Source organism: Xenopus laevis, chromosome 7L, assembly GCF_017654675.1.
Source record: "Xenopus laevis strain J_2021 chromosome 7L, Xenopus_laevis_v10.1, whole genome shotgun sequence".
NCBI classification, from domain to species: domain Eukaryota; kingdom Metazoa; phylum Chordata; class Amphibia; order Anura; family Pipidae; genus Xenopus; species Xenopus laevis.
The window spans coordinates 89,905,024-89,918,481 of record NC_054383.1 but is presented as its reverse complement, the minus strand read 5'-3'; the positions used below and the strand labels follow the sequence as shown (position 1 = coordinate 89,918,481).

General features: G+C 36.3%; 1 protein-coding gene across 1 annotated transcript; it reads right to left on the bottom strand.

Moving 5' to 3' along the window:
- Positions 1-2,288: 2,288 nt before the first annotated feature.
- On the bottom strand, positions 2,289-12,563 carry LOC108695843 (placenta-expressed transcript 1 protein). Its single transcript, XM_041569317.1, has 6 exons — positions 12,302-12,563; positions 6,614-6,818; positions 4,868-4,923; positions 4,690-4,713; positions 4,222-4,257; positions 2,289-3,557 (listed from the first exon to the last, which is right to left on the bottom strand). The coding sequence occupies exons 1-6, from the start codon at positions 12,489-12,491 to the stop codon at positions 3,430-3,432; spliced, it is 639 nt and encodes a 212-aa protein (XP_041425251.1). The 5' UTR covers positions 12,492-12,563; the 3' UTR covers positions 2,289-3,429.
- Between the last annotated feature and the right edge of the window lie 895 nt (positions 12,564-13,458).

Genomic DNA, 13,458 nt, shown 5'->3' with positions numbered 1-13,458 from the left:
TAATTCAATTCCAGATTTCCCCATAACTGCAATGAAAAAAATATCTATAACCTGTATGCCCTGAAAATAAAATTCTGCCCTTACGTTTTCACGTGATAAACCATAAGATAATATTTTCTTATTTGATGTTTTGTCTGGCCCTTTTTGCTTGTGCTGCACTTTGCCTGTTCAAACTCTAGATGCAAGAATTCTAATCTCTGATTTCATCTGCGTAGTAAAAAATCGAACTGTGGGCAAGTACATTCGCCCGCAATTAGATTTAAAGGGGACCCGTCACCCAAAAAAATTATTCCAAATCCTATTTGATCACATTAGTCAAGCAAAATGAACTTTAATTACACTATATAAATTATTTGAATCTTGTTTCCTTCAGTCTGGGAATTCATAATTATAACAAGCAGGCAGGAGCCATTTTGTGCGCACTGTTATTAAGACAAGTCTTGTATCATCTCAGAATCTTGTTTGTGAACCAGAATAGGGGACCCGATGTCCATCTCCATGTCCTGGCTACACAATTAAATGGTGAAGAGAAAGGGGGAATGTGTTGAGAACAGTGACATCTAGGAAGTGCTGAATGGAAAGTGAAAGTAATTGTCTGCCCCGCCTCTATGCCACTGGCATAGAGGAGGGGCAGACAATATTTGATTGACAGCTGAAATTTTTAAATGAGCTTACAGCAGCTATGAATGCTTTAATAAAAAATAGAAATTGGATTTCATGTTTAGTTTGAAAAGGACTTTTATTATACAGATGTTTGTGTCTGGGTGACAGGTCCACTTTAAATGATAAAGTCCTACTGTTGCATATATGTTTCTGTGAAAATCACTGCTGAGTACGATACATCAATATACTCAGCAATCACTCTCATTATAGGTGCAGTCAAATATACTGTAGCACCACAGTCACCCCTTTCTCAAATAATATTGGGTAGCTTAATATGTCCAGTTCATGGGATTTTGAAAGCTAGTTCAATTAAGTGGCCACATTGTGTGTCCCCTAAGAATGAATGAAGAATCTGATGACAGATTATTCCATTAGGGGAAAATATTTATACCTCCTCCAACCAGACCGGCAAATGGAAATCTCATTGACTGAAATGAATTGTTTGACCTGGAGCAAACTTTCACTTTCCGCAGGATTCGGCCTTTTTCAGCACGATCCGGATTTGGCTGAATCCTTGTGCACGGCCGAACCAAATCCGAATCCTTGCATATTTAAATTATGTGTGGGAAGGGAAATCACGTGACTTTTTGTCACAAAACAAGGAAGTAAAAAACATTTTCCCCACCTTTTGCATATGCAAATTAGGATTTGGATTCTGTTTGGTAATCTGCCGAATCTTTCACGGAGGATTCGGGGGTTCTGGCCAAATCCCAAAAAAGTGGATTTGGTGCATCTCTAGTTATTATAGCACCTCCCTAAAGATCCCAGCTGTATACCAAAAACCTTTCTGCAAACAACATGCTTGGACAACATGAAAATCTGCCTTAAGATGGCCATACACTATACAATCCGCTCGTTTTGCGGCCTTGCCAAATGAGCAGTTTTATAGTGTATGATCAAAAGGTGTGTGATATTGGGTCAATCTGATTATTTGGCCCTATGGTCAAACGGTCAGATTAGAATGACGGGCATGACAATCAAATAGTCAATGCAGTCCTCAATAGGGCGGGAAAATCAAACCTGCCCAATTGAGATCTGCCCCATTTTTTGGTCAGATATCGGTCTGGGAGGCCCGTCAGAGAGCCCCATCCACTAGCAGGTAAAGGACCTGAATCGGCTGCCTCAATCTGCCCATGTATGGGCACTTTAAGTCTGGCCAGCTTTAAGATAAAAGGCATTTTTATGTTACCATGCATTCCTAGAATGTAGCCAAAAAAACAACTCAATACAGATTTTTTAAAAAGACTATTATTAAAAATCAGAAGGGTACTGAGAAGAATTGTGTAGGCCATATAAATAGCACTGCACTGGAGAACAATGAGCTTTCCAGGTCTACCTGCTTGCCAAACATCAAACATGCTCCCAAACAGTTACCACAGGTATTTCAAGTCATCTCTTAGCCTTTATCCAGGAGTATCCACTGTCCCCTAGTATTTTTTACTGTCAATCTGTGCATACCATATGTTATAAAAGGCACAATGTTTGCTACCCATTGATAGTTTGCTATTTGTGATTAGACCAGTGGCTCTATATTACATAAATCTCTTTATATACAGGGTTCCATTTCAGGTTCCAGATAAAGTCTTTTGGTTTTATTCACTTTTGCAAATATTCTGCTCATAAAGTTGATTTATACAGACTTTATTAATTAATACATATATAACAAAGTACAAAATACAATTCCTATTTATGGCATGACATTTTGTTTCTTATTATATACTCTTCACAAACATTGGTTGTTCCATCCCTCGGATGCACTTGGAGTCCTTGTTATGAAGGGAAATGCAAGTACCGTCATTTTCTTCATATCCATAAATATAGTTAATATGCCACATAATATCCAAAACATTCATATCCAAACAGTGCAGAAGGTAAACCATTCACACTTAAAGGATAATACAACTTCCAATTCAAGGGGGGTGCCAAATGTTTGGACACATCCAGTGATTTTAATGAATTACCTGATACCCCGGGCTGGTACTACAATTTTCAAAGAACTGCAACAGCCCTAACATTTGGCACCCCACTTGAATTGTAACTTTCCTTCTCCTTTAATTATAGGAAGGAACATTTTATGACAGAAATCTACACTGCATGGGTTGGCGTGAGCTACAGTTCCCAAAATCCCTTAAATTTTGACAATTTAAATTATTTATTAATTGGTGGCATTTTTGTCTTAAAGACAGTTTACCAGTTGACACACTCATAAAATTGTGTTAAATATAAATGCATAAGCTTTTAAATTTGGAAATGTATTTTATTAGCAACAAAAGAAGAAACAGTTACATTTATTTAGTCAGGCAGTGATTTTTTTAGTGGTCTTTTAGTAATCATGCCTGAAATCACATTTTCAGTCTTCCCCCTAATGACCACAAAACCTGGTTCCAGTATAGTGCAGTAGGTACCTACTGTATACATTATGGTTCCAGAAACAGAATACATTATATTTAGCCTTAAAAAAAAGCAATGATGAGAGGCAGTGTTTAAATCGTAATGCGTCAATGAATGAATGACAGAATGAATTTTGAAATTACAAATGGTCTAGTGAACAATTACTGTGATGAGTATGATCATATATATCATTGGTTTAAAATATGTTAATGTCTAAACCAGGTCCCAGCACTGTGACATATTAAGGCTAGGAGTTGGCTTCCTGGTTTTGAGGACCTCTGCAAATATTCATTACTGGTGCCTTTTTAAATACAAAATATTGAAAAGAAGCCTTTAAAAATACATAGATACAGCTTTAATTTTGTCCATGCTTGATTATGAAAGGAGTTTGCTGGTGATGAGAAAGAGGCCTATTGTCTCGGTCAGTGCCATTAATAGGGAGCTGGGGTGGATCACTGAACTTGCACTTGTAGTTTTCACACTGGTAGATGTTATCTGTGAAACTAGAAGGGAAAAAAAAGTAAGTATCCATTCAGAGCCAAAATGAGAAATGAGAAATTCAGAGTCAAAATGAGAACACACACATCTTGTAAACTAGTGCATCACTGTCCTTCTAACTTACTTTCCTTACTCTGATGTACTGAGCCAACCTGGCTTATTAGACTCTACAATACTGTATATATTTGTTGGATAGACTTTAACACAATGGAGCCCTTCAGCAAGTTATTGGAGAACAAACAACTTTCTTTGAGTTGCCGTATATGTTCTGTCTGTGCCCTAAATGGCCCTATTTTAAAACTGGGTGACTTCTGCACATTAATATATTCTAATTTTAATTTAGCGTTATTGTCACTTAGTTCAGATGTTCTGATTTTATTGCCCTGGGACTTTAAACAAAAAAACGAGACAATTAAATAATTTCGGCACTGAAGTAGAAATAAATTCATTATATGATTGAAAGTATATGAGAAATTTGTCAGCACAGTTTTTATTATTCCTTATAGTAGATCTGTAGCCCGAGGCCCAGCCGTTGCACCGCCTTTCAAATGCACAAATGCTGGCCTGTTCCTCTAGCACATTTAAGCTTTAGTGGAGAACAGATGGCGAATAATAGATTAACAGACTCAATTTATTGTATATGAGAAAGTGTCACATATTAATACTAACCTGTTGTGGCTGGTTTTGGTGTAGTCGTGTCTGGTACTGCAATAGGGAAAAAAATGATTTTATTTTTTGGCATTTTTTGCTAAGGGACCAAAGCAAATTAAAAGTAGCAGTAACTTGTGGCCAGTCTATCTATAATTAAAACATCTTGTTCTTCTGAAGTAAAACAAGGCTGCATCTGTCAATCTCACTACTAGCCTATCAGTCTAAACAAACAGATCAATGGTATACAGATGGTCATATCATACAAAATCTAATGGGCTGATCATTTGGATACCAAACAAATGAGCTCATGTACAGATGCTCCTATAATTTGACATAAAATCAGCCAGGGCTAGTGAAATTACATAGGTGCTAATCTTATTAGAAGTTACAAAAAGGATACAAGATACATGCTACCAACTACGTGAAGTAAGGTTAACACTCTGGGCTACATGTAAAAATCCAACCAAGTAATAAAATGGATCTTACCTTTTGTTGTGTTGGGAGGTGCAGCTAAAATAGATAAGATTAAAAAAATAGCAATGTTATTGAATTATCACATTAAAATATTCTTAATTTGTTCTGAAAGGCTGTCTGGCTTTATTACAAGTACATGTTTGGGTTTAATTATCTGGAAACCAACTGTCTCTTTAAATGTGTTACTTACCAACAACTAATATAGCTTCTACTCGGAATATATCATTTCCCTCCTTGATATAAGCACTGCAATTAAAAAAAAGAAAATCAGTATATTACATAATATGTTTTTGTTGGTATGATTATTTCAATTCTATAAATGAATATAATCAACATTTGGCATATATAATGGGATATTTAACAAGAAAGCAATTTTTATAGGTATATTTTTCTATTATTCGTCCCAGAGATAACATTTCTCAATATATTTTTGGAGGTTTTTTTTCTATTGTTCATAACATTCATATTTCATTTGTTTTCATGAATCATATTTTTTTAGAACTAAAAATCGCGGATTATACTAAGTAAACCACGATAAAATCCTAGCTTGTCAAATAAAAAAATACAAAAAACATTCATACAAAACTTCACCATCTAAAAGCTGTGAAGACCATGTAGTGGGATTTATCCTTTTCCAATTGTAAATGTTCTTTTTTTTTTAACTTGTATTTGCATGAAAAATTTGAGGATTTCTAGGTTTCTGTATTAGTATTTGTATCAGTTGCATATTTGTATTCATTCGTGCTTTTTAACAAGTTGATTTTATTACTTTTGAGAGAAAATTTGTTTTTTTATGGTTTCTAAAACCTCCAAAACTCCTAAAGTCAGAATGTTGATAAATGGGCCTCCCTATATTTCATTCACATTAGTCCCTGCCCTAGTGGAGCTTGCAATTAAATATTCCTAATGCATACACACTATGGTTAATCTTATCAGGAATCAATAAACCTTCCTCTGTGGTTTTTAACTATATAAAGTAAATGCAAGAGTTGCGAGGCTAAAATGCTAACCACTAAAGTGCTGTCCATTGAATATGTACCTTACAATTTTTATTGGTGAATTGCTTTTTAACAGCAACAAAAAAAAAAAAGGAAATGAGTTGTCAGTTTAGACAAAACAAAATGGCAAGTGGGAAAGGTGTCAGTATAAATGATAAATTATACCTGTGGGAGCTTAACAAAATCATTCATTAACATTGTAGGACAGAAGTAAAGATACAATGTAACTAAACTACAGATGGTATCACTCCTACATTGTGAACAATTGCAGGAACCTTTTAAAAGCTGCATTATTATAGGTGCAAGGTAAAATGAAAGGCATAGGGCACCAAAATATGGTGTTTGCCGCCCCCAGGGAGTCAGAGATGTGGCTTGGGAGCCCAGGCTTAAGGACATTTCGATTAGTGAGATTAAGAAATAATTACTGTTTTGTTTTCTTGATGAAGTCGTTCTGAAGACTAGTTTAAACAAGATTTTTTGCTTCCAGAAATATGACTCTTTTGGTGTTATGTTATAAAAGGTACTAAGTTTGCCCAGGTACAATAACCCATAGGAACCAATCAGCAGGTAGCATTCACTGATCATCTCTTTAAAAGCAAACATTTTATTGGCTGCTATGGATTACTACTCCAGTACCTTTTATTACATATTGGGGTTTGACTATTATCACATTGTTTCTATGTATCTGTAACCTTGTTATAAGCTATGGGGGTGCTGATCTTGCATATACTGTAGGCCAATAGAGTTAGTGAGGTTAGGAAGCGTAGAAGGGCCTTGGTAAGACAGTCATTGGGCATTTAAGGAAAAAGAATGACACAATAAAAGACAAAGACATGCGAAAGTGAGAAAGGGAGTTTAAAATGCAGTGATTTACAAGTAAACTGATTTACATTGTGGTAAAAGTTCCACTTGATCACAGAAAAAAAGCTTATACTCACTATATCCCAACAGATTGCACAGTATCTGGTGCTGTCCAGTTTGCAGAAACTGATCCATTTTCAGTGAGATTCAGAAATAAGGGGCTCCCATTACAGCTTTCATTTGTTGTTGACCACGTCCCAACCGCACTGCCTGAAGTATTTGATGGCAAATGAGCTTGAAGGATCACTGTTACATTTCCGTTCCCAGACAATGTTACTGTAACTAAAATAAACAAACAAATCATAGGTAAAATGTAAAATATGGCCGATGAAGAGCAATATAAATCATTGTTAAACTCATTAAAACGAAAGGCCTCTGAGCTTACCTATTTCTACCTATTTATCTCCTAAAGAAAAAAACGCATTGTCCAAAAAATTCATTAAGTTATTCTGACAGCCTGGACATTGTCATCTAAATATGAATTAAAGGCAGCACCTTGTTTATTACTAGAGGATACATGTGTTGTAATATCTCACAGAGAGGGAATATCACTAAACTGGATGTAAAATTGGGTGTGCACTGACACTATTCACAAGGGTTTATGTGTCTAAACATTTGCCTAATACAATTCTCCTAATCAGTTCCAGTGTGCCTGCCCAGCCTAACAGCTAACGTGCACCATGGATGCTTATGATACAGCTATGGGACCTGTTATAGAGAATGCATGGGGCCTGGGGTTTTCTGAATAATGGATCTTTCTGTTATTTGGATGCCCATACCTTAAGTCTACTAGGAACATGAAATAAACTAAATAATAAGGATTATTATATCTTCGTTTGGCTCAAGTACAAAATAATGTTTTATTATTGCAGAAAAAAAGGAAATCTTTTGAAAAATGTTGGCCTTTCTGAAATTTGGAGCTTTCTGAATAATGGGTTTCCATGTAAAGGACCCCATACCTGCATTAGCATTTCCAGAAGTAACTGCATTGTAACACCTGTGGATATTGCATGCATCACAACTTGCAAACCATATGCCAATTGACCATAAAGGTGTATCAAACGCAAGTTGAAATGGGCTCCACTTATCAGGGGAATTGTTAATGTGGGAGAAATGCTACAGTTTGGGTAAAAAAATGGAGGGGAGCTCTTGTTTAGCTAAAAATGTCATCAGCCTTTTTAATCGCTGATTATTTTGAAACATAACATTTCCAGATATATAAGGAAAATGATGACAGTATTTCCGTAACATACAATATATATGCAGATAAAATGACCACAGGGTGTGTGCAGATAAACATTAGGTAGGTGACTTGATAATTTTTTTGTTTAACTAAGAACAAGGTCATATTTTCCTTATAAACAATGATATGAACCACACCTTAGGAAAACTGTTTAGCTTACGATCAGGGGATACATTTGCTTCCTCTGATTCTGGGTTTATTTTTCCTGGAAATTTTAATACAGAAAATGGCAAAAGAACTTCTGAAAGGGAAACTATTAAAAGGGAACTATATAATTAAGTTAAACATATGAGTCTAATGCTTATTTCTGTACTTTATGTGAGTATTAATAATCATATTACTTTTTACATTTAGGGGCAGATTTACATATGGTCGAATATCGAGGGTTAATTAACCCTCGATATTCGACTGCAGAAGGTAAATCCATCGACTTCGAATATCAAAGTCGAAGGATTTACCGCAATTCGTTCGATAGAACGATAGAACGGTTAAATCCTTAGAATCGTTCGATTCGAAGGATTTTAATCCATCGATCAAATGATTTTTCTTCGACCAAAAAAAGCTTGCAAAGCCTATGGGGACCTTCCCCATAAGCTAACATTGAGGTTCAGTAGGTTTTAGATGGCGAAGTAGGGGGTCGAAGTTTTTTTTAAAGAGACAGTACTTCGACTATGGAATGGTCGAATAGTCGAACGATTTTTAGTTCGAAACGTTCGATTCGAAGTTGAAGTCGCAGTCGAAAGGTCGAAGTAGCCAATTCGATGGTCGAAGTAGCCAAAAAAAACATTTGAAATTCGAAGTTTTTTTATTCTATTCCTTCACTAGAACTAAGTAAATGTGCCCCTAAATATCATACTACATATTATACCAATTTTGGAATTTCACACATTCATATACTTTCAACATATCCAGAATAGGGATGTCGCGGACTGTTCGCCCGCGAACTAATTCGCGCGAACATCGACCGTTCGCGTCCGCCGAATGTTCGCGAACGTTGCGCAACGTTCGCCAATTTGGGTTCGCCTTAGCTGGAGCTTTTTTTTGCCATTTCTCCCCCAGACCAGCAGATACATGGCAGCAAATCAGGAAGCTCTCCCTCCTGGACCACCCCCACACCCCCTGGACCACTCCCCTTCCATATATAAACTGAAGCCCTGCAGCGTTTTTTCATTCTGCCTGTGTGTGCTTGGAAGACCTAGTGTAGGGAGAGAGCTGTTAGTGATTTGAGGGACAGTTGATAGTAACTTTGCTGGCTAGTAATCTACTTGATACTGCTCTGTATTGTAGGGACAGAAGTCTGCAGGGATTTGAGGGACATTTTAGGTTAGGTAGCTTTGCTGGCTAGTAATGCCACCTAGCTGTGTGAGCTTGTTCACATTCTGTCTAAATAATAACAATAATAATTCCGTGTCCGTAAACACCACCTGAGTGACGTTTTTCAAGCAGCAATAATATATTCCGTATCCACCACTACTGTATACGTTGACCTTGCAGGCATTGTTTGCCCAGTCTTTAACCAAGTGCCACCTAGCTGTGTGAGCTTTTTCACATTCCATGTCCAGAAACACCACCTGAGTGACGTAGTGTGATTTCTGCCCTTTACAGCACAAAACGCAGCGCTGTGTCAACAATGTATTTTTCAGAAACATTTTTGCCCTTGATCCCCCTCTGGCATGCCACTGTCCAGGTCGTTGCACCCTTTAAACAACTTTAAAATCATTTTTCTGGCCAGAAATGTCTTTTCTAGCTTTTAAAATTCGCCTTCCCATTGAAGTCTATGGGGTTCGCAACGTTCGCGAACCGTTCGCATTTTTGTCCGGACGTTCGCGAACATGTTCGCGAACATTTTTTCCGACGTTCGCTACATCCCTAATCCAGAATGCTCAGCACCTGGAGTTTTTTGAATAAGGGGTCTTTCCATAATTTGGATCACCATACCAAAAGAAAACCTTCAAGCATGAAATTAACCCAATAGGATTATTAATATGTATTAATGATCTTAGTTAGAATCAAGTACAGATATAGAATCTGTATGATAACCCGTTATCTCCCATAGACTCAATTTTAAGTTTTATTATTACTGAGAAAAAAAGATAATTTTAGAAAATTAATTATTTGCTTAAAATGAACTTTATGGGAGATGGCCTTCCTGTAATTCAGATAATGCATTTCCAGATAAGGAACCCCATATGTTTATATGTATAGATTACTGGGGTTTCAATATTTGCACTCACACATATTGTTAAGTTCCGCTTGCTTTTAGCTTGTAAATAAAGAGCAGGAAATGGAAAATTACTTGCACAGACCTGCTGCACTTGTGTCCCTTTTAACCTTGAGCTGTCCAATGACTGAATCTGAGCACCAGAACAAACCTTCCTGGCAGGAAATTGGTCAGGATTTAAATGCTTTGAAAGAACATGAAATTTCCTTCCAGTTAATTGGTAGGAATGTGATTCGAATTGAATACCTTACATTGATGAAAATCTCTCTTGATATTGTAATATAGGGTCCAATTACTGGCATTAACATATCTCTGCTTACACCAAAAAATGTTTTTTAAATTCACTAAACTCTTGTTTAACTCCACTATCTTGCACTGGCGAGATCTTAAAAGAGTTATTAGACTGTATCTGTTCCATTAAATGAGTAGTGAAATGAAAAAGATGAGCCACAGTCACATGAAGGACACATAAAGGATAATATGCGACATGCAATAAAGTCACATAATATGTGAGGGTTAAGCATTTCAGCTTTTGTTTAGTCAATACATGTTATGTATGTAGCACAGGGATTCTGCCACGTTTTTTATGGTGTAGTTTTTCTACATTCTAAATTACACTGTTTACACTACAAATAATTCAGTCTGCCTTATAAAATTTCATTCCTGAATCAATAATTGTTTTTTAAGTTGTATTATTGGTGTGTAGGCAGCCATCTCAGGTTATCTTGCCTGGGCATGTTCTTTCAGAAAGAGCCAATGCTGCACTATAAAACTGCTTTCTGACAGGCTATTGTTTCTCCTACTCAATGTAACCGAAGGATTTGCAGTGGGACCTGGATTTTTACTATTGAGTGCTGTTCTTATATCTGCAAGGGAGCTGTTATCTGGTTACCTTCCCATTATTCTGCTGATGGGCTGCTGGGGGTGTAAGGGTGATATCACTCCAACTTTCAGTGCAGCAGTAAAGAGTGATTTCAGTTTATCAGAGCACAAGTCACATGACTGGGGACACCTGGGAAAATGACAATATGTCTAGCTCCATGCCAGATTTCAAAATTAAATATAAAAAAAATCTGTTTGCTCTTTTGAAAAATGAGATTTAGTGCAGAAGTCTGATAGAGCAGCACTATTAACTAATGTGTTTTGAAAAATACATGTTTCCCATGACAGAATCCCTTTAAGTACTTTCAGTTTTCAAAAAGTGAATGAATTTCCAGGTAACTTTACCCTTCCACTCCCTAATCTCTACCCTCTTTCCGTTTAGTTGCTCTTCAACCCATTATAAGCCATGCTCCAACATCTTATGTTGATGAGATTTAAGAGGAGTGAAACTGGCTATAAGTTTGCATTTTTGGCTCTAAATTATGGAGCTTTAGCTATATGCTAAGAAACAAGAGCTCTAGATCCTTAACCAAAGATAGAGAAAAGAGCAATTGCTATGTATCTGCCTATGATCCCCAGTTAAACCCTCTTATATTTGGTTTTAAGGCAAAGCTTTTTCTGTAGCTTGAGGTATATGAATACTTTTTCTTTTCAGAAGGCTTGCATTGCACTCCCTAAGGCAAAGACAAGATACCATTGCCTGTTTTTAAATATAAATTGGAAACATAAATGCCTTTTTAATATTATTACAAAAAAACTGCTTTTCACCATAGTGGTCTTTGAATTACAACTCCTGGCATCCCATCTACAGCCAAATAAGGTTTAACGTTATAAAAAAACATTTATACGAAACTATAGATCACTGCTACAGAATATACACTTGTAATTTGTATCTGTTATTAATACAGGTATGTGATTTGTCATCATCTGGAAACCTGTTATCCAGAAAGCTACAAATTACTGGAAGACCATTGGAGGCAAAATAATCCTATTGGGTTTAATTGATGTTTAAATGATTTTTAGCAGACTTAAGGTACAGTATGAAGACCCTTATCTGAACAATACCAGGTCCCAAACCTGTATAGCAACAACACAAAGTTTACTTATCAAAGCCAGCCCCAGGAGCTTACAATCTAACACATGCACAGTAGGGTCAGTTTTCACTGAAGCCAATTAACTTGTCTATGTGTTTTTGGAGTGTGGGACGAAACCCAAACAGGGAGAACATACAAACTTCTTGCAGATAATGCCCAAGCAGAAATCAAATTTAGAAAACAACCCTGCAATGAAGAACACTTGTGTTCACAAAGTGCCATGTTTGATAAAAGGACAACACTTTGTGTAAAACATTGTTATTAGACAGGAGGGGAAAAAAATAATAAAAGTTGATGGGAGATTAGTAATGAAAGCTTAACTTACCTGTGTATGTACGATTTACCAAAAAATTCTTGTCTGGGTTGACTTGTATTGTAAAGTTGTTGGTTTTATTACTCAAAGTTTCATTCAAGATATTACAAGATACATTAGAAGAGGCACTTTGGACTGGCATGGCCATCAGACCAAGAAACACTAGCGCTGCTGCTGCTGCTGCACATCCTTTCAAATCCATTGTGATGCTGCACTTAGTCCCAGGCAGGTAAAGAGTTCAGGCACCTGTGAAATCCAGAGAGGAACAGGTTGCTTTATATCTACCTGTTACTGTTGAATGTTAATTATTAAGGGCAGGGCTAGAATCTTATCATCTATTTTTTCATGCTACTGCCATTGCTATAATGTCATTAACATCACTTCAGGCTACACATTAACCACAACCTTTAATAGATATGGGAAGCTTGTGCATGGCACCAATTTCTTATAGGAGAAGTAGCTATTTGCAACACTGGCACATATCTATATATATATAGTTTTCCATTGCCTTAGCTAGTTGTAGTCAGATATTATACAAAAGTACAGAGAGTTATACAACATGAAGTTCCACATCCTTTTCCCACAGTAATGATCACTGTATAACTATTACCGTATATAAATTACATTTCATGTAATATTTAGGAGGGGGAGTTATTTATTAATGCACAATTTATTTTCCCGGTGTCTGTTTTGATGCCAAAAACCCGGTAAAAAAAGACGTGATTTTTTTTGCAATTTATTATGCCCGATGCTGTTCCAAGTCCCATTCTGGAAATATGCCATCTAAAACCTGCCGAATTCATGTAGAAGTCAAATGGCAGATGTCCCCTTAGCCATTTGAGGATATTTTAACTCTCATAAAAGGTTTTTGGTGTTTGACACTGAATCTTCCACAAAAAACGTCAAATTTTGTTGGTTGTTCTTGGGCATCAAATGCGGAACGTTCTGTTTTTGCGGGACAATCCGAAAAAGTGGTTTTTCCTAATCCAATTTTTTCGAGTTTTTTATTCATAAATATGTGGATTCTAGTTTGGTCTGACTTTTTATAATTTAAAAAATAGGAACATTTCTGGATTTTGATAAATAACCCTCTACATGTGTACAGAGCAGCTCGTATCTCTATTTTATTAGATGTTCTGGGTTATTTAAAACCATTTTGTTAAATATAT